Source organism: Tachypleus tridentatus, chromosome 12 (assembly GCF_004210375.1).
Source record: "Tachypleus tridentatus isolate NWPU-2018 chromosome 12, ASM421037v1, whole genome shotgun sequence".
In the NCBI taxonomy this organism is placed as follows: domain Eukaryota; kingdom Metazoa; phylum Arthropoda; class Merostomata; order Xiphosura; family Limulidae; genus Tachypleus; species Tachypleus tridentatus.
Window position 1 is genome coordinate 56,132,236 of NC_134836.1, and position 26,694 is coordinate 56,158,929.

At 33.9% G+C, this 26,694-nt stretch overlaps 1 protein-coding gene across 1 annotated transcript in view; it reads right to left on the minus strand.

Moving 5' to 3' along the window:
* Positions 1-3,245: 3,245 nt before the first annotated feature.
* The window catches only part of LOC143235626 (hemicentin-2-like), a 290,444-nt gene continuing 266,995 nt past the window's right edge, over positions 3,246-26,694 (minus strand). The window contains exons 12-16 of the mRNA XM_076473859.1: positions 26,318-26,351; positions 25,851-25,957; positions 11,537-11,661; positions 8,347-8,500; positions 3,246-4,674 (exon numbers count right to left, since the gene is read on the minus strand). Coding sequence (XP_076329974.1) covers positions 26,331-26,351 — 21 coding nt within the window. The 3' untranslated portion in view covers positions 3,246-4,674; positions 8,347-8,500; positions 11,537-11,661; positions 25,851-25,957; positions 26,318-26,330. The remainder of the gene's footprint in view (positions 4,675-8,346; positions 8,501-11,536; positions 11,662-25,850; positions 25,958-26,317; positions 26,352-26,694) is intronic.

The window sequence follows — 26,694 nt, forward strand, 5'->3', positions numbered from 1 at the left end:
AGTTAACGTACTAATTTGGGTTAATTATGAATGCCATGTGTATCATTGATACCAGTGATGTTTACATTCAACGGAATCACGGGACCAGAGAATATGCGAATTTGTAAAAATATCTTTGTGTTATATTTATACTTACGTCTATTGTAGAACTTGTTTTATTCCAAAAATAATTAAAATTAACAAAAATCTCCGAGCGTATTTTAGTTAATGTGGACGTAAATTGTTTCTTAATTGATTTTTGATTTATCTTAACATGAAGCCCAATTTTCTGTGGTTAACTAGTGTCAGTTAGAGTTTTCTTTGTCATTAAGCTAAAACTATATACTCTTATGGATATTCTTGCCGGAGTGTAGTTGGCATAACGAACTTATTTTAGTGTAAGTGGTGCTTTTAGTGCATTTATTCTGTGCTGAGTACACAACAGCACGAGTCCAGTATTACTTCAATTAATGCTTTTAATAGGCCATTTCAGTCTGGTAGATAAAACAAATTATTACTCGCTGAGATTTCTTGGGAGTACTACTGTCCATATATTGATTGAGTTAGGATATCTATATAGCTATATACAAAAGATATATTTTATTAGCTACCAGAAAAAACGCTTAATAGTAAGCTTACTAAAGAAGGAAGAAAAAAACATTAGTTGGTAATTGTCAGAAGATTCGATATGCCGGTTTGTATTGGCAATTATTACTTAAATATTCATTATAAACTCTGAGAGAAGACTGTCTCATTACCAGTCGAAATAATCGTCGTAGCTACTTGTATTTCTAAAACATGATAATAATATTTGAGCAGAAATTATTCGACACAACAAGTGTCTCTTTTAACATTCATTTCCATTAGTTCTCTGCAAAATTAATTTCAAACGAGACACATATAATATTATAATTTATATTGTGTTAGGCCAGGAGGGTTTAGAAGTTACACTTGTAATCTAAGAGTCGCGGGTTCGAATCCCAGTCACACCAAACGTATTCGCATTTTCAGCCGTGGTGACGTTATAATGTTACGGTTAACCCCACTATTAATTGATAAAAGAGTAGCTTAAGAGTTGGCGGTGTGTGGTGATGACTAGCTGTCTTCCCTCTAGTTTTACGCTGCTAAATTAGGGACGGCTAGCGCAGATAGCCCTCGAGTAGCTTTGCGCGAAATTCAAAAAAAAAAAAAAATTTTATTTTGAATCTTGACCAAGGCGCAGGTACGGAGACCTACGAAGGTCCAATGCTTCGTAAGCTTTCCTCGGTTTTTGGTTGACATAGTTCGGTCTAACTAGCCAATTAGAATGAAATGACGTAACAATAGGAGTTACAAGAGAGAATGAAGATCATCTCGAAGTCTCCACGTTTCAGGCCTGAAAAGCCGAACGAAAATTACATTGGAAGTTTAGCATTAAAAAACATAAATTAACAGTAAAATGAAAACGCCAAGATAAAATTTTGCAACGATAAAAATAATGGAAACTCAATTAAGTTTTTATTTCAATCTTTTTACTTTGAACAACTAAGCTACACTCTCTCTTTCCAGCTGTCTTCTAGCTAACTATATCGTAACAAGAAGGAATTTAAAAAAATACTGTAATAAATGCAAGTGAACGGTGTGCTTACGAGCATAGTAATACATATAATATGTAATTGTAATAATAGTGAGTTATAATTCTATATACGCTTAATAAAAATAATATGAAATAAGGGAGAATACATAAATAGAGCCACAAACAATACGAAGTCATAGTTGAATGGAATGTAACAGAGTATAAGTTAGACATTGTTTGATATTCTATAAAACTTATCGTTTAGAGGAAGGGTATGTAACAGTCGTTTTCTGAAAACAAATAGCAAAAATACGGGAACACAAGTTACTTCTGGTATGTACCTGGTCAATCAAAGAGTTAAAGGAAAAAAAGGGATATTGATAAATTACCCTAAAAGTCTTCCGTTTGACCGTGCTAATGTAATAATTGCTGAGAAACTGCATATAAATATGGAAAACATGCAGGGAGGTAGAATACGATTTGGACATGAAAATATTACATCTCATAGTTTTGCAACTACAGGCTTTCAAAATGCATAGTCGTGAGATATAATATGACCGAACAAGGAGATACAGTGAAATTCCATAATAACATGCTCAGTAGAGCATACTCTAACAACGTAGTTTCTTTGAAGACGAAGTCTCATAATACATAAAATACTACGGAACAAGTCGCACATAAACAAAACTTGAAACACATTATAGACTTTGCAGAGTTTGTTATTATGGTTCTGTAGTATATTTTAGTCCTAATGTATATTTATTTTAATATTGATGTTTATTTCAGTGTAATATATATATATATATATATAAATGCATGTAACGTATTGTTCAATGGTTATTGCGCAAGTCCCACATGTTTTCTAAATTTGTAGAAGATTCCTGAGAGTAAGAATCAACAATGAAACCCTAGCGTATCTTCGAATAGTTTTGTCAGGTAATCTTTCGAGAGTTTCGCCTAAAATTAAAAATCGATGTACCATGGAACAATAAAATATTGTTAGTTTGCTACAGTCATTGTGCTATAAGTCTCGAAAGCTACAATTGTGATAAACACTTATTATTTGGAAAACTACAGATATTTGACCAGAAACGTTAATAGATTTCGAGCATTACGAATTTGAACGAATTAACTTCGGACATTGATGTTTCTAAAAGAACATTAGCTATTTTCGTCAGTGAAGAAATTACGTGTGTCTGTGAATCAGCAAGCTAATTCTACCAATGTGTTAACATAGAATTAATTCGCTTTCCGTGAACAGTCCATAAAATATTCAGTTCCAGACCAGATATAAGAATAAATATTGTAAGTTTGTAAAACTCTTGAATGTGAACCGTTATTTGTTACAACCGTTACAATAAATTTTATTGTTGTTGGTATATAAAAATACATTTGCGTTAATGAAACAAAAATTGTGTGTATCAGTGTTGTTGGCAAATTTCAAAAATTTGATATATTCCGATATTTAATTAACTTCTAAATTAAAAGCAAGATTTCCGGCTGTTTGAGATCGTAAGACGTAACGTACGTAATACAATAAATCGAAAACTTGTTCGAGTGTGTTTTCTTGCAGCAAAGTCACATCGAACTATCTGCTGAGTCCACCGAAACTCGTTCGAGATAAATCATAGTACATAACAAATGAAGCCATGCTTATTTGATGAGAAATTTAATCTCTTAAGTTAATAACTTTATTCAATAACAAAATCGATATATAAAAATTTGCAAGACTTTATTAATGAAGTTAATAATTGACGCAAATCAAATAATTCAGACAACAATTTAAACATAATATCTAAGTACAGTAAGTACACTCACAAGATGTTTTTTTTTTAATTTCTTAAACGTAGTTTGTAATTAGTAAAGGAATTATTCTATTTCCATTAATGGAGATTCATCATTCATCAATAGAGCAACTATTTACCTTTCTCATATTGACTGATAATCGTCGTCAAAATAACCAATCAACAATTCTTTCAGTGTAACATAAAAATGTATTTATAACTGTTTGTTAAGCAAAGAAATCCGACTTCGTTAGACTGTTCAGCTTCGAAAACAAACTCAGAAAGTCCAAGTGTAGGGTTAAAATTATAATTTTCAAATCCGTCGTCCAATTATCTTAGTAGAAACACTGTAAATGACAAACTTATATTTTCTTAGACATTATTTCTTGCGTCACTACCAACTACAGTATTTATAATAAATATTGCATCTATGGAACTCTACAAATGTTAATGTTTCTTACGCTGGTAAGATAAGATTTTTCACAAAACTATAATGATTAACAAGAAACTTTAATAGCAGATTCCTAAGCGTGTTTCCCTTAAAAGCTTGAAATTGGCCAAATTTGAAAAGAATTGAAATGTAGAATAAAATACTTTATGAAATATAAGACTAAATATTGATCAGAGATGTTTAAACTTTTTGTCTTGCATATTTTGAAACAGTTTAAATGTCGTCGTAAGCCACAACGACAGAAAATGTCAATATTGAGCAAAACAGTAGTTCATTTAAAAGTTTTAATTTTTAAATTTGTTGTTTCTGAGTTGATATGCTTTAGAATTATTCAAGAGAAATCAAGAAACAACGAGAAATGAATTTATATTAACCCTATTTAAACTTTCATTAAAAATATGTATTTTTTCTAGCTTTCAGCACTTGCGAACCTTTAGCTCATTCTACAAGAACCGCTTCTCTTTAGTTTGCTATAACACTAAGCACTGATATTGTTACACATAATATTCTTCAAAGTAATAATGAATTGAGTTTCGTTCTTTATAATACAGTCCTGCTGATGCGTAAAGCCGAAACTAAGGTTTTTAACAGGGTTAATTTTTCCCCTTCTAAACCTTAGTATTAATTCCACCTGTTTCCAAGCGAGTAGTTTTCACGAGTTTTCTCGCATTTAGCTTTAAAAGTTATATCAGTTGGAAGAAGACGAAGTATCCGGACATGTTTACCCACGTCTTTCGGAAGCACATTAGGTTGAAACATATGCAAACTCATTCATTTAAAACCATATACACGTTATACATATTCATACATATAAACACGTATGTGTATACATGTATGCAAGTAGATGTATACACTTCATTGGAGATACGATCGTCACTGAAGTCTGGCCGACGAAACTGGAAAACCTGGAGAAAAAGAAATTACGAACTAAAGATTTATTTCTTTTAGTAATATAATATCAGGTAGAGTTTTATTGAAGTAATTATTTATGGATGTAATAGCATAATATAGCATACGAATGTGAAAAACAAACTTCCGGTGTATGTGATTGCATCACTTTTTAGGCCTATTAGTAACATAAATATATACATACAGAATACATTATACAAGTTCTCAAAAATTCTATATCTCAAACAAACACCTTTGTTTCTGTAGATTATAACCCTGCATCTGAATTTTTATTTTCATCAGGTTAAAACATCTTTGATTAAAATTTTACATTTATTTGAAATAAATAATTTGATTAACAAAACAAAACTAGAAATTAGGCTATGGTACCTAAGCTTTATCCCCTGCGGATAGCGAAATTCCACTTTAACATTAAATGACCGAAGAGAGCTCTATAAATACATTCATTTGTTAGAGGTTTATATTAGATGCATATACAGGTTCCAATATGTATGTGTATGTATTAATAGGAATTCGTGAAGGATAATCTTATCTATGCCGAATTTGAATTTAAAACTTAATATAAAGTGAGGATATCCAGTACTCAATTCATCTTGTGAGATGAGGAGGTTATAACCATAGAAGGTTATATCTATAAAGGGTTATATCCACACTGGATAAAGTTACTTTGTCTTTCAGCGACTATTTCGTCACATTATTGAACCACGTGTAATAACATCTAGAATTACCTAATGTGTTTGTATCTCAGTATATTATATGCTTACTTTGTTGTTGTTTTCTGGTAGCTGTTTGTGTTTTAGTATAGCAAAGCCACATTGGGCTATCTGCTGAGCCCACCGAGGGGAATCGAACCCCTGATTTTAGCGTTGTAAATCCGTAGACATACCGCTGTACTAGTGGGGGGCGAGCTGGTATCTAATGGTACAATCATATATACATAACAAACGAATTTTATGTAAACACATGGTCTGCATTTGTAAGAATTACATATTAGTGTGTGTGTTTTTCTTATTAGAAAGATACTTCGGGCTTTCTGCTGTGTCCACCGAGGGGAATCGAACCGCTGATTTTAGCGTTGTAAATCCGAAGGACAGAATTATGTAAAAAAAAATAAATTTAAAGTTACAAGAAGTGCAAGCTAATAGTAAATTAATTAATTTATTAGGCATTGCATTAATTTTATCATGAAACCCAATACTGAATGTAAATAATTAATGTTTTTGTAAAAATATTTATATTTTAGATTTGTAATAAGTTTATACAAATTATTTAATCCATCTTGGGATCTGTAAAACAAACATAAGTTATGGCTTGACGAAAGTCACTTTTTACTTCTCAAAGAGTAGGAAACGTTAAAATATTTCTTTCTGGTTACATTGTTTACAATAAAATAAAACGTGTCATACATAAATGTTATTTGTTATTTTGAATTTCTCGCAAAGCTACACGAGGGCTATCTGCGCTAGCCGTTCATAATTGAGCAGTGTAGAACTAGAGGGAAGGCAGCTAGTCATCACCACCCACCGCTAACTCTTGGGCTACTCTTTTACCAACGAATAATGGAATTGACCGTAACATTATAATGCCCCCACGGCTGAAAGGACGAGCATGTTTGGTGCGACCGGGATTCGAACCAGCGACCCTCGGATTGCGAGTCGAACGCCTTAAAATATATATATATATATATATATATCGAGAGAGAGAAAAAGGATTTATTGTAAACAAATTTACATACCAAACCATTAGTGGGTAAAAAATATTTTACCTCATTACGATTCATATAAAAAAAATTGTTTGCTTGTCGTAGTTTTTCTGCTAAGAAACAGATTTATGAAAATACATCACAAGTGTTGAAACTAATGTCAAACATGAATAATGAGTTGTTTGTCAAACATGTCTTGTATGAAATATTATGAAATATTTTATCCACACCCCTAACATACTTATCGATTATTCACAGAACATTATTTGTGTTTTACAGTATGCTACAAATTACATCAAATATTTTTTTGCAAAGTAGAGGATAACAAATTTCCTACTCTTTCCAAAAATAAAGTTTAATATTAGAAAAAATAAATCATAATATTTGTAACTGCCTACATATCATGTATGTTCTAAAAGGGAAGTCAGAAAATATAAGTACAGGAAGCTAGGTAGATTAACAGTGTCCGATTGCACACAAGATGCTAAAATTGTTTAAATTAAAAAAAAAACTGAGAGAATTGTTTGTTTTTGAATTTCGTGCAAAGCTACATGAGGGTTATCTGCGCTAGCCGTCCCTAATTTAGCAGTGTAAGACTAGAGGGAAGGTAGCTAGTAATCACCACCCACTACCAACTCTTGGGCTACTCTTTTATCAACGAATAATGGGATTGACCGTAATTTATAACGCCCTCACGGCTAAAAGCCGTTGATTGTTGGGACTCCATTCGCCAGCGATTTCTTAACTGTATGGACAGAAGTCCATTTTTGTTCAATGGTACTAGAAACTTGAATATAGAATACCTAAAAACAAATTATCTGGTTCATGTGGTATTGTTGCTGGGGCATTGACTAACGCTTATTTAATAATATTGTTTAAAAAAAGACTGGAAACCATTTTTACAACACATAGAGGAATGTAACAGTGACTACACTGAGCATAATAAGGTTTTTGCATGGTGCTCTGTTGACTACACTGAGCATAATAAGGTTTTTGGGTGGTGCTCTGTTGACTACACTGAGCATAATAAGGTTTTTGGGTGGTGCTCTGTAAGTGTAGGTTTCCAATGATCGAATATGGGTCTGGAGATGTGTAGACGAACTATTTAATATGACTGTGATCAATCCATTATTTTTGCTTTTAGTGGGTTACATTTCTAACATTAGTATTAGCACCAATTTATCTGGACGAGTCCTCCGGAGGGGAAGCGATAATTCTACGGATTTACATCGATCAAATCAAGAGTTCGATTTCTCTCGGTGGACACAGCAGATAGCGCGATATGGCTCTGCTATAGTAAAACGCACATATACTGTCTGCATGAGTAAATATGTCATTAGTTATTAACGTATTTTTAACACTGTTCACAAATCACGAAAGAATTTGTTTGTTTTTTTGTTCTCGTTGGAATGACCCACCTATAACCAAAATCTTAGCTGTATATTAGATAGAGACTAATATTGGTTCATCTTTCTGTTAATTTTCAGTGCAAATATCAAAACTTTTAAAAATTGGTTTTCTTTGTTCATTTACTGATTCGGTGTTAGCTTCGATCAATAACTATTGTGTCTTCCCAGTATCTCATTCATTCAAGGACAAACACAGATCAATATTATGTCTATCCAGTACCTGAAATATGCAAAATAAAACTATCTAAACTGAAGTTATATTAATAATATAATCCCGACACTGTGCTTCTTTACCGGCGGATGAAGAAACCTGGTTTACAACTACTGATATAAACTGTCATCAACTCCGTAGCGCCCCCTACATCTTATAAGACAAACAAAAACTATAATAATTGCGCTAACTTTCTAGCTGCTTTTTACCAACAAGTTTCTTTGTAGACTGACGTTATAATCTTAAGTTCAGAACCTAAATATTGTAATTTTATAACTGCTTTTATTTCAGTTTTTGTTTTAAAATAAAAGAAGTTCGTCTAATAATCCAAATGGGTGACACTTACACTTACTTCCCTCTGGAAGTCCCTCTTCCCTCATGTTGAACTTTAGTGTCGCATACTCAGTGGGAGCTTCTTTCCTAAACGTGGCCAGTCTTTCACTGTTAGGTAAGGCTAAATCGGCATATACTAAGCTTTCATTAGTATTTGTTGTAGCAGCCTGAAAGTAGAATATTTATGTTATGTGTAATTACTTGAAAATTTGGTTTAATGTTACACAGTATTAGGTTACATCAGATGTTAATCTTTTCGGTTATAATAGAAAAATGATTCTTCGTTAAACATGCTTTGTAAACAACGCATTGTGTTTCAAGAAAAATTATATCCTTTTATTAAAATTCTAAACACAAAACTATTTTTTTTACATAATAATTTTGTGGCATTTTCAGCTGCAAGATACTTCTATGAATTCTTCGTGCGTTGACTATTCACACGCTAATTGTTTGCGTTGTCACTTAAACTTTTCATTTAGAATACATAAACATATAAAGTAACGTCTGATTATGCACATTAGATATATTCTCAACACCGTTTGTACGAAGTTTCAAGTAATTATACAGTTCCGAAACAATGGTTTCTACAAAACAATGGAAGCCTCGGAGGTATTTTTATCCGTATATACTACTGTTAATTGCAAGTATAAACATTTAAACAGAAAAAAAAAAATTATCAGAATTAATACTATATTCACTACTATCCATTGCAACAATAAAAGGTTCTGAGCTGTGAACCACGCACCTTTCTACTAACATCCTTAATATGCGCTGCACACCTAAAGGTAACAATTATATAGCTCCGAGAAACAAAAACCACTAGAGAAATTAAACATAGTTTCATCCATTTATAACATGAATAATTCAACCCGATTCCTTTATTACAAAATCTGATTATCAAACTTTGTAAGTTTGTGCGCTAAATAAGTTGTAGTAAGTTTTCAGACCGGGACTGAAAATTAAGCAAATGTCGTTCATATAAAGGAAAAACTCTGAGTTATCTTTTTATGGCCTAACACGACTAGATCCATAACCGAATAGCAGGATTACATTATATATAACACAACTATATTTTATTAATGCCACATTGTTGTGTAACGCCACGTCTCGCATCCGAGAACCTGGAATCCCATATTCGATATTTCAACCAGCAGGGCACGCTTGAGTTCATTGAATGACACTGTTCATTATTTCAATTTAAATTTGTTAGAATGTGCCACTGAAGAACATCACACAAGAATAACGTACGTGCATTCAGCATTTATCCGCTAAGCAATAAATAGTGTTCGGTGTTAAAACAAACTATCCAAGTATCAGAATCAGAAAAAACGGTTTCAATTTTGAAGTCCATGTTTTTAATAATAAAACTTAGTAAAAACAAAAAATATAATTTACTAATTCGAGTTTCATTTCTTTTACATAATTGCGTAAAAATATTCGCTTTTTATCTTCTCAAAGCTGCAATCTACTTGTTTGACATGTTACCACCAACCTTTGTATTGGTTGTTTCTCCCACGGAATTACCATTACACTCTTCTTTCACATCAGTGTTGTCCTGGTTACCTCCAGAGGCCGGCAAAGCATTTTGACTTTCATTCGTTAGTCCAGTAGAAGATGAAATGTTAGGGTTTGAAACAGTTTTAGTGAGAGAATTACTAAATGTATTTATGGTACATCTGTGATGACGTGGATAATTTGATCGACTGTGAACTTGGGTTTGAGAGGGTAATGTACTGGTCGAAATAGCAGGTGATGTCGGACTAGCATCTGGCCCAGGGATATTCTCATAAACATGCACTAGGTCTTCTGATAACTTTGTGCGCATGCGCACAGCAGGAATGGGGGTTTTATTAGGCTGAAACATATTAAACAAGCAAGCAAAAATCAAAAGTTTGAACAAGGAACACAAAGGAAAATAATAGTGATAGAACGAGCAAAACACAACTCAGAAACTTAAAAACTGACGAAATCGATTTGTAAAAAAATTAAAAACAAATATCGTTCATATTGCCTGGTGTGAAATACCATGCTTGGAAAATAAAGTAAATGAAATGAATGAAAATAATACTTAAATAAAATACAGAAATATAGTTAAAACAGTTAAAAAAAATTATACGGCTATAATAAATAAAAACATTCAGAAAAGAATACGGTTTTCAGAAAAGAATACGGTTTTAGGGTCTTACTTTTTTCTACGTATCTCAAATTCCTGAAGAACTGAAATCACAGATTATTACATTAATTTTATAGATAAATATATTTAACAGTAATAAAGCACAAATAAGCCAAACGTAATGTTTATTAAAATATTTTAGAGGGTTTTATCCAAACAATATTTTTTTTGTTGACACCAAAGTTGTGTTTCTTTCGTTGATGTTTGCGCAATGCTACACAGTAGAAATCTGTGCTAGTCGTCCCTACTTTTGAAGCTATAGATTGGTTTAGTTTGTTTTGAGTTTCGCGCAAAGCTACACGAGGACTATCTGGGCTAGCCGTCACTAATTTAGCAGTATAAGACTAGAGGGAAGGCAACTAGTAATCACCATCCACCGCCAACTCTTGGGCTACTCTTACCAACAAATAATGGGATTGACCGTCACATTATAATGCTCCCATGGCTAATGTAAGGCGAATATGTTTGGTGTGACGGGAATTGGATTCGAACCCGCGACCCTTAGATTACGAGTCGAGTGCCTTAACCACCTGGCCATGCCGGGCAGAAGGTATAACCAACTAGTTAACAACACACACTGCTAACTCTTGTTAGACAGAACAGTAAGAACTAAGTTATTGCGGCCTAAAGTACAGAACACAACTTATGTTTACAACAACGGGACACGAACCAGGATTATAAGCTCTACAGTCCATCACGTTATCCACTGAACCGTGCTTGGCTGTGTGAGGAAATACAACGTATAGTAACCATGTCCACACAGTTGTTTATGTAATTTTTAGTAGCAAATTCTAATGTTGTTTAAAATTGTCCCGATACGTTAGCAGTTAATTTACGGACTTCCAACGCTGAAATCTGAGGCTCGATTCGCAATGGTGGACATAATGCAGATATCCAACAGTGTAGCTTTGCTCTGAGACAACGAACAACGACTATATATTCTTAGAGTGCTCGTGTTCCATATTGATAAACATACTAAGGTCAGTGTAGTTGCGTAAAATAACATCACTGATTCAAACAATATACATACCCCTCTGGGAAATATTTGTGAAAATACCATGTTTTCATACATCGGTCTGTATCTCCTTTCGAACCCTGTTTGTCCGTTTTCTGAACTTTGGTAAAATGTCTTTCTTTTTGAAGGACTATTAGTATCTGTAATATGAAAAGATAAATTATCTAAATTTAGATTAAATTAGAACAGTTACGGACTGAAGAGGTATAATAGGGTGATTTTATTTCAAGAGAAAGAGAAACTTTAATAGTACAAATAATAAAGTAATGAAAATAAAATTATTTATGTGAATTATCGTTCTATTTGCCAAATATTTAAATCCGTACCAAATTACATTGAAAACTTTTCCAAAATTTGAATTTAAAACAACTAATATTATTATGCAATAAATAAGACTGTGTTCCACATTATAACATAACAGAAAAACTTGTACCTTAGATTTTATACAATTGGTAGCTGAAGCACACTGGGCCACGCTTTCGAGCTCCAACTAGATAAGTGTTTTACACTAAACTTACATAATATAAGAATGTACAAATCTCTTGCCCAGAATGTTTAAATTGTTGTCAAACATGGTATAAAAATATGTTCAGTACTACAATATTAGGAGAGAATATAATAAAAAACTATAGTATTGATATTTTTGGTTATTCTTTCCTGTGTAGGAATCGTAAACTTTAGTATTTCTGGGTAGAAATAAAGAGGCAAAGAATAGAAGTAAAAACTGTAATGTGACATAAGGTTCAATAATCAATCTTTGGAGAAGGTTACAGAGAATCAGTAAAAACTGTAATGTGACATAAGGTTCAATAATAGACACTAGTAAAAGGAAACATAGAGAGTTGAATGTGTTACACAAAACTATTTAAGTCATATAAAAACAGCCATAGACAGTTGCAATGAAACAGCACATATTGGAATGACATTTTGACATTGCTTTTTACTTTGTAGGTAGTGAGATGTCACCGAAAAATCAACAGCTTTCGAAAGAGTACTTCAGAGTTCAGAGGTCAAGTATCATATAGACGTGTTCAGATCAGGGATTTGGAATTTCCAAGACGAGGATATCTCTTGTACTTAATAACGTTTAAAAAACAAACGATTGAGGATCAACTTGGGGTAACAGAACGACCCATAAAAATACCTAGACTAATTTGTACTATTGTAAGCACAGTGTGGCGTCTTGAAACAGGTAATAATCCACAAATGAAAAGGTCATACAAGAGAGCCGTCCATGTGGCCCAAGCAACAGTACGCAATGTAATCTAGAAGAGTCTCCATCTGGAAAAGCGTCACAGGTTTTTTCCATGACATATCCATTCAGAATTTGGATATGTCAAGTAGCAGGAGAATGAAACGGTTATGTTATTTCACATGATTACATAGCGATCAAATAGTCGAACGCAGTGCCTATCCATTTTATGCGATTAGACCTTATAAACTGGCGCTAAGAAATCGTCGTCCTTACACAGTAAAATGATTATTGAAAGCAAACAGGGATGATTGACGTGCTTTGGACGTGAAAGATTTACTACGGACTCTTTTGCAATATAAATTACACTGCGGACTATCAAGGTACAACAATTGACAGATAAAGCATAGCGGGTATGACGACATGAACAGTAACGACATGGCGAGGCCTCTAAAATCGTTTCATTGTAATGTACCTCGTTTTTGTGTAAATTACAATACGCCACGAGAAGTAGAACAAGTTTCAGTTTTGTATCTGTTCATATAAACCACTTGCAGAAAGACAAGCTAACGTTATGATGGATATATATCCACACCAAATATATCTTCACGAAATGTTTTACGTTTCATAAAATTAAACATGTATTTGCATGATTCATTCAAACATTTTATTAATTTAACCAGATATCACTTTAACAAAGATATCCACAAGGCATATAAAGACATATTCTTAGTAATGTTGCTTTGTGTTGTTGGTGTTAAACAAAACAATCATACAATTTTTAACCCTGCGATTACTTATTTTCTCTCAGTGATAATACAAATAACCCAGGCAACTTTATAGGTTGTGTGTCCTTTATAAAATAGCTCTAAAATGTAAATTTATTATGTATATTTTTTCAAATACGTAATGATTAAACAACTGTCGTGATCCAGTATAATTCCTTCTGATTCATCAACATACTGCAAGCTCTTTACTAATCTCTTGCGAACATAAGGAAAGAAGTTAGAAGAGGTGAAGGCGCTGGGGTTAATAAAAAAAACATGTAACACTTCCTTAAGGCATATACGTAACAAGTAACAAAAGCTAGAGACAGTTTGATATACGTCATAGCGTAACCTAACTTACCTGCAATCGTCCTTCGACGCCTTCGGGAATCTTCGACCCTCTTGAAACTGACCACTACACAACAGAAGCAAAACAAGGCATGCAAAAGCAGCATCCAGTGCAGACATGTTGGATTACAGATACATTCTGTTAAACAGTTTAGTGCTATATGCAATAATCAAATTATAGAGTGGAAGCCGCGACTATTTCATAATTATTGGTGTACTAGTTTCGTTTAGCATGTGGACGTTACACATAAAGCATATACACTGAATAAAAACAAATAAAATATATATATAAAACATCAGATAATAACACGATTTCATTTAGCAAGCATGCAACTGCAGAAATAATCAAAAGCAAAATAATAAATATTATTTTTTTTTCAAATAATAGTGAAATTTTGCTATCCTTAAACGTGAGTAGAAATATTACTTTTTGTCTTCCAAATGTGGTTTGATTTCCATTTTCTAAATACGCTTTGTTTAGGAAGAATAAAAGTATTCAATAATACAGTTATCCAGCTCTTAAATTTTATTTAGCAAGATATGTATGACAAATATTTTTCCAAAATATTTATTGCAAATTAAAAGTTTATTTGGAAATACATATAAATTTTTACTTGAAATTACTACCAAACATTTGTCCACAGTACTAATACCCCATCTATAGTTAAGGTTATTGTGTTGTATCAAAAAAATAATCTTTTTTATTTTAATTAAAGCAAACTAAATACCTGAAGTGTAAGCTTACCAAACATGTTTAACTTACAACTTACTACCTTATAAGTTAGATATTACATCTTCAAAATGTCTGTGTAGATTGTCTCTCATATAGAATGTTACCAACTGATTTATTTACTTTGTGTACATAAAAGTACTTCAGTGACGTTTCTAGATTCATTTTTTGAGTCCCCCGGCTGAGACAGCAGTAAGTTTTTGGACATATAACGCTAAAATCAGGCGCTCGATTCCTTTCGATGGACGCACCAGATAATTATTGTTTGTTATTTCGCATAAAGCTACACAAAGAGCCATCATTGTTCTTGTCACTTCTGGTATCGAAAGCTGGTTTCTGACAGTAAAGTACGCAAACGTACTACTGTATTACTTACTATAAGAAAAAATACATTTATTGAGAAAACTAATGAGTACATTCACTTTTCACACTTCCACATTTCATCTGGTGTTTCATAATCTCGATAAGCTATTTAAAAGCCATTTTTAAAAGAATCTTACAAGAAATGTTTCCCTTGTTCTTAGGCGTGTACTTCAGGTAAGTAAGTACGATTTGTGTATGTATAGACAAAAACTCTGATACAACGACACGAGAGTCTGATTTATCAGAAATTTAGATTCCAGAATACGCATAGAAACAGAGTCTCTAGCTGACGGCCTCTTAAGGTCGTCATGACTAAGGAAGTCTAAACGTCATTTCTTGATGACGAGAAATTCACTTGAAATAAAACAAAACGTATCTCAGAACGGCTGGTATGGGTATTGACACTTTTATTGATAAGGAGAGAACAACGTTTCGACCTTCTTTGGTCATCTTCAGGTTAAGAAAGAGAGAGTTTGATTGTAACCGTTGACGGACACATGACTTAGGGACGAGAGTATAAACAGGTACGGGAATGTAGGGGGCGTTGCAGTTGAATGTTAGGTTATTAATTAGTATAGGTATAAAGGTGTTACTTTATATTGGTTTAATTTTGATTTTAGTTCCTGTATAAGTAGAGCTTCTTTGATTTTACGTTTGTTTATATTTGTTTCCCTACTTAATATCTGGGTGTTTCCTCTTGTTATGTTGTGTTTATTTGATTTGTAGTGTTCAAAAATGTGTGAAGGTGTTTTTGTGTTCTTTTAATCTAGTTTCAATTTTTCTGCTTGTTTCTCCAATATAGAAGTCGTGGCAGTTATTGCATTGTATCTTATAAAATTATGTTGGTGTTGTATTTGTCAGTGTAATTTTTACATATTATGTACTTTAGTTTTGGAATAAATTTGGTAGTTACTGATATGTAAAATGGCAACTAGATTCAAAGAACAAAAACACACACACACACACCTTCACACATTTTTGAACACTTGAAATAAAATAAATGCAACATAAAAATAGAAAACACCTAGGTACTCAGTAGGGACATAAATATATAACACCTAGGTACTCAGTAGGGACATAAATATATAACACCTAGGTACTCAGTAGGGACACACATATATAACACCTAAGTTCTCAGTAGGGACACAAATATATAACACCTAGGTACTCTGTAGGGACACAAACATATAACACCTAGGTATTCAGTAGGGACACAAATATATAACACCTAGGTACTCAGTAGGGACACAAATATAAACAAACGCAAAATAAAAGTAGTTCTACTTTTGCAGCAACTAAAACCAAAATTAAACCAATATAAAGGAACATCTTTATACCTATACTAATTAATAACCTAACATCCAACTGCAACGCCTCCTACAATCCCGTACCCGTTTATACTCTCGTCCCTAACACGTGTCCATCAACGGTCACAATCAAATTCTCTCTTTCTTAACCTGAAGATGACCTGGGAAGGTCAAAACGTTGTCCTCTCCTTATCAATAAAATTGCTAATACCGATACGAAACGTCATTTATTTAGTGTTCTTAAATAAAAGTTTTCAATACCCATAACTATTTGTCTGTTCGGAAATAAGCACAAAGTTAAAACATGGGCTATATGTGCTCTGCCCACCACCAGTACCACCTCAACTGTCTCCAGTGTATATATACTTACTTCAAGGGAGTTTTGCATCAGCACTAAAAACGTAAGGCTTGATATCAAACAAAAAGTCAAAATGCAAAAAGAAATAAAATATTAACTACAGTTTAACATTTACTATTCTTCAGATTTAGGCCCGGCATGGCGAAGCGCGTTAAGGTGTGCGACTCGTAATCCGAGGGTCGCGGGTTCGCATCCCCGTCGCGCCAAAGATGGTCGCCCTTTCAGCCGTGGGGGCGTTATAATGTGACGGTCAATCCCACTATTCGTTGGTAAAAGAGTAGCCCAAGAGTTGGCGGTGGGTGGTGATGACTAGCTGCTAAATTAGGGACGGCTAGCACAGATAGCCCTCGAGTAGCTTTGTGCGAAATTAAAAAACAAACAAACAAAATTCTTCAGATAATATAAAATTACGGTAAATAACGTTAATGTGTGAGAAATTAGACTTCATTCACCTGACTTCACACCCGCTCCCCCAGTGGCACAGCGGTATGTTTACAGACTTACAACACTAAAAACCAGGCTCCGATATCATTGGTGGGCAGAGCACATACAGCCCATTCTGTAGGTTTGTGCTTATTACATACAAACAAAATTCACACTGATATGTGAAAAAGATTGAACAATAACGTAGTTGCTAGAAAAACACGTGCGTTCAAGGAATCTCGTTAGAAGCGAGTAAAACCTTTCTTCTTTAGGGACAAACTGGGTATCAGTTGAGTTAGATATTGAGATAGCCTTCAGTGGAACTGAATAAAATAAGAAAAAGGTTATTCATTTATTTTGTATATTCAGTATATTTTGTTTTTAGTTTTGCTTATTTACCTCCGATGCTATGCTCAACAGCTGCGTAACAATTGGCTTTAACAAATAAGGTAGAGATAAAGAAACGGAGGAGAGAAACCTTTCCAATAGCACTATCTAGTCTACAACGTCATGAAGATCACAATACATTGATCCATTAATTGAATATCAGCGTTGTCTCTTATATATGAAACTTCTGTTTCTACATACAACTAAACAATATTAAGTATCTCTGGTTTATTGTTAAATAGCAGTAAATGTGAGCTAGCTCAGTACCGACATATTACTAACCCATTTTCTAAGTCATTAATTATATTTTACAATTTTTCACATAATAAAAATGACTAAAACTTATAAAATTCACAATTGACTGCTCTCAAACGTCACGATATCTCGCGATACGACTCTTTTCCGGAGCAGCCAGTTGCCTTAAACTTACATGTGGTATTCATAGTGCCCAAGTAGCTAATAATCAAATATTTCACTCTATGATTCTGTATCTCTATACCCGTTTGATATCTATTAACAATATATAAGTTAATATAAATGTTAGAAGTTCTTACTTGTATATTTTTCTCTACAAGTGGGTTTTCTCGTCATTACTGAGAATTAAATAGAAATTCAGGTAACAAGACTTATTCAGAGTGAGCAACCAAAAGTAGCTACATTTTTGCCCATCACTTCAGATGTTGGTAAGTCTCATTCTTAGGCCTTAATTTCTGAGAGTATAGAACATTCGTTTCCATAATGGCGGCATTGAAACTTCTTGTAAACTGTGTCTAAGCCAGGCCATAGAATAACTACACAATACTTCAACATGCTTCGATATTTTGCAACATATAATAACCTGAACATTTCATAAAATATACGGAATTGAACATTAGTAACACTCAGTTATCTGTGTTTACTTACACCACTGTATAAAGCATCTCAATAGATCTGGTAGATATTGTTTGTTTGTTTGTTTGTTTTTTAATTTCACGCAAAGCTATTCGAGGGCTATCTGCGCTGGCCGTCTCTAATTTAGTAGTGTAAGACTAGAGGGAAGGCAGCTAGTTATCACCACCCACCGCCAACTTTTGGGCTACTCTTTTACCAACGAATAATGGGATTAACCGCAACATTATAACGCCCCCACAGCTGAAAGGGCGGGCATGTTTGGTGCGACTGGGATTCGAACACGCGACCCTCGGATTACGAATCGAACGCCTTAACATGTTTGGCCATGCCGGGCATCTGGTAGATATATTTTTCCTCTTTGATTATCTTTATATATTTATTCACTTAAGGCCTTCTAAGTAACGGTATTTTTAAACACTGTCCAGAGTTTTAAATCTGAAAATATGTTTAATTCATGGACCGTTTCGTCCACGCTCTCGTAGCATTGATTTACAAGCGTTGTTAAATATGAGAGCTCAAATTTTTGCATACCAGTAAATCTTGCGCAGACTTAACTTACCCATTAAAGCCATAACATGAATAAAGTATATGTAATTGAAAACTGCCTTCCTTTAGGGAAGGAGGACATAAGATCTTATAGTAAAAAAAAAAACAAACAATTTTCTAATTTAACACTTGGATTTTCTAACTTAATTCTTTCGAGCAAACTATGTCACATGGAAGATGTTCACACGCGCTCCAGGAATACTTCCATCGACCCATTATATTTTCCAACTGATAAAACGTTAAACTTATTTTCATTTATTTTTGTTGTTTAACCCCCGATTTACTCAGATTCTCATTCAGTTTAACATTCGTGTTACAAGATATAAATATCTGAAAACAGACAAATCATCTGAATATCTGCTGTTTTTCTAGTAAATTGGAACAAACTTTAGTCATGTATCTAAACATTCTAAAGTGCTTAGCTGCGATATCCTTGTACCTTTACGGTATATCAAACAATTGTTTAACTCCATGCTGCTGTCTGAAAGAGGTGACCCAGAACATACGTAATGTTTAATATTTTATCACAAGTTACAGGTTTTACAGTAACAAATCTCATGGGCCGGTAGGGGGTATTTTTGTTGGAAATAAAATAAAATAAGAGCTACCCAATATAGTTTTTATTTAATTTGAGTTGAAATTCTTTGGATATTTTTTACTGACTACAAAAAGGCATTTCTAGTAATGTTTTAGCGTTGGGGCTGTGAAAAGCGATTTGAAATGGTAAGGTAGCTGAAACTGTCAGCGCATCACAAGTTTAACGGCCAGGCGTAAGAAACGTGGAAGTCTCCAAATGACACTCTGAGGAATTCAGCAACTGTTTAGAACCAACCGAGCACAATATCATGTTTGTAGCTGCTATCAGAGTGTTAATGACTGCTCATCCTACTGCTGACTATCGTGATGATTCGAGCTTCCCTACCTAATAACAGGTGAAATTGTTCGTATCTCATTTGAAAGCTAAACATAAAATAGTGATAACAGTAACATAAAAGGTTGACAGTTTCTTAATTAATTATTGTAGATGATGCGGCTTTATTGACAATATAATACGGCTTTATTGACATATAATGCGGATTTATTGATATATAAGGCGACTTTATTGACAATATAATGCGGCTTTATTGACATATAATGCGACTTTATTTGCATATAATGCGGCTTTCATGATATAAAATGTGGCTTTATTGACATATAATGTGGCTTTATTGACAATATAATGCAGCTTTATTGACATATAATGCGGCTTTCATGATATATAATACGGCTTCATTGACATATAATGCAGCTTTATTGACATATAATACGCCTTCATTGACATATAATGTGGCTTTATTGACATATAACGTGGCTTTATTGACATATAACGTGGCTTTATTGACATATAATGTGGCTTTATTAACATATATTGTGGCTTTATTGACATATAATGTGACTTTATTGACATATAATACGACTTTATTGACATATAACGTGGCTTTATTGACATATAATGTCGCTTTATTGATATATAATGAATTTACTTCCAACAGGTAGACCTTGGTACTAGCTAGTATAGAGACTTGAGGATGGTGTATTTCATTCAAATATTTATGAATTAGGAAACAAAAATCTTCTCTCGAAGTTGTCTTAAAAAGATACGTTCAAAACCACCTGCTTTAGGAGTTTCTAGATTGAACTTGCTTTTAATAGTTCCCCACTAGTACAGTGGTAAGTCTACGGATTTACAACTCTAAAATCAGGGATTCGATTCCCCTCGGCGGATTCAGCAGGTAGCCCGATGTGGTTTTGCTATTATAAACACACACACACACTTTTAGTATTCAACAGGTTCTAATATAAAGACACTCATTGGCTCCTGAGGGACATATTAGAATATTCTTCTTTTACGGCAAAAGCTATAACGCGTAATAAAATATTACTTATGATCAGTGAGTAAACGCAAAACGAAACTTTAAAGCTAATCAAACACACGAAAAGCAATTTTCCGACTTATGTTAAAATCTTTGGAGTATAACATGGAACGTTACGACTTTACTCGCGTTTCTTCAATGCTCTCCTACTATTGATTTCGACATGACATTTTAGTTCCATAATGAAGCATTGCGAGATTAAACCTTCTGAAGATTCATAGCCATAGAAACGATCAAACCGATTCATTCGAGCACGTACTATTGCCATTTGTAGATTTCCATAGATTACAGAGGAATACATTTTCACACACGTATTCGCTTGGTAATATTTTATTCTTCTATTAAGTTGTTCATCTCCGAGGTTGCGAACCCCAATCCCTCCCACTCCGATGGCTCGGCGGAAAGCATCATAGCTTAAATTTCTAATATTTGAAGTTTGATCCATATCTGAGGCACATAGTTTGCGTTTGACGCGAAAAAATAAAAAAAAATGTTGAGGGTAAAGTTCACAGCAGAGTTTTATGACCAAACGCTTACGGTAAACTTCTCGCTTCACCTCCAGGAGTTCTGGTTTTAAAAATATTTACAGAGCATGCGAACCTTATTGGCAACCTTAACTATAGACTCGCTTCTACAGACATGGCATTTATCTGTTAATTTAGTTGATGTGTACTCTTGCGTAAGGAGTGTTTCCTTGTACACAAGAAGTAAAGACCCAAAAATGTATTTCAACCACGCGTATTGTACTTAAGAAAGTGGCATGTTCCTTAGGAAGTTCTTATGCTTGCACGTTGGTGTGAATCTGTAATCTTCTTGCCAATTCAAAAGAGAGTGAATGTACAAAATTTAAGTTTCCTTGTATTTATTTGTTAATCATTATTAATATTGCTTTTACAAAATGTAACGTTTGTTATTTTCTGTTGTTTTTTTTTGTTTTTTTAAAGAGCCTTAGCATATTTAAGACTAAAACGTCTTCACGGTTGCTACATAAAGGAACAACACACCCACATCGCTTATGTAAAGTAACTGTAACCGAAGTGAATGGTTCTTAACGTAACCGGTTCACCACACGCACATGTCTGTTCATACAGGAAATAAAGAAAACAAGGCAGATAAATTACACTTTTGTTTCAGCTGTTTTCGCACTAAAATAACATTGGGAAAGCATTTCCGTAATCTCAGGAGTGATAATGACAACACAAAATGTTCAACATATTTATCAGTGATGTCGAGAAAAACCCACTTGTATAGAAATATACATGTAAAAACGGCTCGTTTGGGTTGAGAAAATATTTTACGTAGAGGAGCGAACAACGTTTCGACCTTCTTCGGTCATCGTCAGGTTCACAAAGAAAGAAAGAGATAACTGACCGATAGCTGACCACATGTTTGAAAGGGTTTGTGTAACTGAGCCGTTTTTACATATATATTTAACATATTTGCCTTCACGTTTACACTGTATAAAATAGGTACAACTAACACGTTTTTTAGATATAACATGAGGTAAGGAAACGTATATTCAATGTCTATTAAAGTGTACAAAACAATGTACTAAGCGCAAATATTCTCAAAAAGAATGTACATCTATAATAACGTGAATGCACTTATATATAACCTTCGTTCTGACAAAGATGATAATAAAGTTCCTTTATTTCTCTTTATGTACGAAATAAAAAAGTTTACATAACTGTGATCCATAATCTCTTAGGACATTAAAGTAAACATAACAACAACACTTAAATACAAGATGTGTCGTGTAATCTGAGTAATTTCCATGCGCACAACAAAGCGTAGAAAATTACGTCTCTCTTTTATCAGACACGTTATATTCTCAGTAAAATTTCCATACACAGTAAAGCGATATGTGAAGCCTCTGTTCCACCAGGTACGTTTTATTATTAGGGATACTTCCATACTCAACAAGACTTGATGTTATGTCCCTCGTAGGCCCGGCATGGCCAGGTGGGTTAAGGCGCTCCACTCGTAATCTGAGGGTCGCAGGTTTGAATCACCGTCGCACCAAACATGCTCGCCTTTTCAGCCCTGGGGGCGTTATAATGTAACGGTAAATCTCACTATTCGTTGGTAAAAGAGTAGCCCAAGAGTTAGCGGTGGATGGTGATGACTAGCTGCCTTCCCTCTAGTCTTACACTGCTAAGTTAGGGACAGGTAGCGCAGATAGCCCTCGAGTAGCTTTGTGCGAAATTCCAAAAGAAACAAACAAACGTCCCTCTTACCGAATATGCCATCTATTGGCACACCGATATGTCTGCGGACTTACACTGCTAGAAACCACAGATAATCTTTTGTGTAGCTTTCGTCTAGGGTTTCGATTTTCTTCAGTGGACTCAGCAGATAGCCCAATGTGGCTTTGCTATAAGAAAGTACACGCACGTGTTATGCAGCTTTGTTCTTAATAACAAACAACAATGAACTTAACAGAAACTGCGTTTACAAGAACTTTCTTTTCGACATTTTTAAACATTATATAGATCCATCACAACTGCTGAGTACATAATGTAAAAGCTTATGAATAAAAATAAACGGCACAAAACAATTTATATATTAGCTTAATCCGAGGGTCGCGGGGGTCGCGCCCGCGTCGCGCTAAACATGCTCGCCCTCCCAGCCGTGGGGGTGTATAATGTGACGGTCAATCCCACTATTCGTTTGTAAAAGAGTAGTCCAAGAATTGGCGGTGGGTGGTGATGACTAGCTGCCTTCCCTCTAGTCTTACACTGCTAAATTAGGGACGGCTAGCACAGATATCCCTGGAGTAGTTTTGTGCGAAATTCCAAAAAAACAAACAAACAAACAATATTAGCTTAATTTCATTATTCTGCTCATACTAAATCTAACTATCCTTATATATAATAATAAAAATCTACGATTCAGATTTTATGTTTTCTATTAAGTAGGTACTTAAAACAACGAACCGAAGCATCATACGAAATAACATATATTCTTGATTTTGTTGTTTGCTAAATTTGCCATCGTTAATGTTCGGAAAAAAGCTTGAAGCGGTATATCAGTATCTATTCTACGGTGCATATCTCATACCAAAAACACGTTTGTTTTCTATTGTATTAAATTCTTTAAGTGTTACTGGAAATGACATGTCATTAAAACGCTTCACATGTTAACTCTTAGGCAGCGATTGTGTGAAACTTTACGAGACAAATCAAATTCACAACGGAGCTTTAACACAGAGCCTTCATTGTGTAAACTTGTAATTAAAAGACTTCAAAGACAAGCTATAAATTAAATTTCATTATGTTCTGCCACATCTTCCGTAACAAACGATTAGCAGAAGTTTCTGTTTAATGTATAATTGCACTTTTAGTCCAATTGTGAATAGCACAGATTATTTCAGGTCATATTTTTGGACTTGTACAACTTCAAGATCCATTATAAAGTTCCATAATGACGAGAAAACAAAAAAATAGTGTCATTATTTCTCAAAGTTTTAGTTTCAATGTTCGACTTTAGTTACCATATCCATATAATTAAAGAATGTTAAAGAGGTAAGACAGTTGTCTTTGACAGATCTTAATGAGATAAGATATTCAATTGAAAACTCACTTATTTATTTTAAATCATTGAACACTTTTCATTTGGCCACTCAAATCTGAATGATCCCATAATTCCATGAGTAGACAAGTCAAGAAACTAACAATCAAGGTGTTAGATTATCTCGAGCATTCTTACAACCAAGGTGTTAGATTATCTCGGGCATTCTTTACAAACGTTTTCTTTGTAGAGATGAATATATGTTTCATTGAACAATGTCGAAATATAACATTAATTAATCGTAAGGTAAATAATGGGTTCTCACAAACAATGTATTAATAAATTATCCTTGGTTTTCTCATGTTCCTATATTATCTATACTGATATAGTAGAAAGTACTTAAGTTATCGTTGGCTATCTGATATTACTATATTCTCTACACTGGTGTAGTAAAAATTAATTTTTTTTTCGTAACTACATTATTTTCAGTCCAAACTTTCGTGGAACGTCTTAGATGTCACAAAAATGTTTATTAAAATTGACAAGAATAGCTCCAATACTTAAGAAACAAGCTTACATTAGAAAGTAAAAAAAAAAAAAAAGATATTTTCACCAACCTTGTGTTTGTATTAGTATCAGCTAGGATTACAAAATATAGCTGAATGTGCTTGTTCATTTGTTTGTTTTGAATTTCGCGCAAAACTACCCGAGGGCTATCTGCGCTAGCCGTCCCTAATTTAGCAGTGTAAGACTAGAGGGAAGGCAGCTATTCATCACCACCCACCGCCAACTCGTGGGGCTACTCTTTTACCAACGAATAGTGGTATTGACTGTTCCATTATAACGGCCCCACGGCTGAAAGGGCGAGCATGTTTGGTGCGACCGGGATTCGAACCTGCGACCCTCGAATTACGAGTCGGACGCCTTAACACACTTGTCCATGCCGGACCACTAAAGGTGTTAGATTATCTCGGGAATTCTTACAACCAAGGTGATAGATTATCTCGGGCATTCTTACAACCAAGGTGTTAGATTATCTCGGGCATTCTTACAACCAAGGTGTTAGATTATCTCGGGCATTCTTACAACCAAGGTGTTAGATTATCTCGGGCATTCTTACATGGTAGACGAACTACAGCGTCAATGAGTATGTTCATCGACGGTCTTCGAAACACCTAAATACTTCTAATGACAGTAGCTTACTTACACCATTCGTCCCCTGTTACACGGTATGCCACTTAATACACACGGGGAGGACTTGTTTCCCATAGTAAGTTGAAATAGGGATATTTAGAAAAATAATATAAAATATTAATGGCAGTACGAAAGACGAAGTTGTGGGGTAATTACTTGTTTAGATTGTATCGAAACTTTGACTGCCATGATAAACTACCAAGTGAAACAGTTTAGTAAAGTACAACTTCAGGTTCGTGTCTAATGGCTTGATGCAGATAAAAAGGCTTAGCTCAGTTCAAGCTATATGCTCAAGTTATCATTCTGTTCAAACACATAAAAACAAAAATTGCACGTGCTATTGATTATCCCTTTCTATACTTGTGACTGTGAGAAAGAAATGTTTTCCGTGGATACAAACCTGACTTTCCACCTCTCATTGACGGACTTCCGTTAGATATAAATGATGGAAGAATGTTGGAGTTTGGAAGCGAAGTAGTTTCAGTTGATTGAATCCGACCTTCAGAACTGGAGTAAAAAGAAATGTTAATCAAAACAAGCAAAACTAATATTTTTTATATGTTAATATGAGTGAGAAAAATCAATGAAGTTTATTGGTTTAAAAACTAAAGTGAATGACGAACATTTTATCTGCTGAAGTTTCAGTTACAAGGTTTTACTGAGTCAAACGCTTTACAAAAGACAATAAGTCTTATACCATAAACTGTTTGGAAAACTTTAAAACACGGGAACAAAGTAAGTAATTTTGACATTGTATATAAATAAAACAATTGTATAGTTTTGATAGTCATATTACATTTATACACAAATTAATAATGTTTTAGTAGCTTCATAAATAACTAAAGTTCATCAAGGAACAATACTTACATTTTTCTTTCCTTCAGAACTCCTTTGGTCCCAGCTAAAATATAACATAATACATTTTATGACATCAGTTTGGTGTTGTTTTTACATATAGTCTGCGTCTAAAGAGCTTACGTTGTTCTAATCTAACACAACTTTCACACAAGAAATGTCTGTGGAACTAAACACAACTTGAATGTTTATAATAATCATATCTCTTTATTCGACACCAAAGTTTGTTTTTTTCATCCGTGGTCATAGAAACAAATTAATAATTAATAATAAGGAGTTTATTACTTGGTTTGGTTTGTTTTGAATTTCGCGCAAAGATACACGAGAGCTATCTGCGCTAGCCGTCCCTAATTCAGCAGTGTAAAACAAGAAGTAAGGCAGCTAGTCAT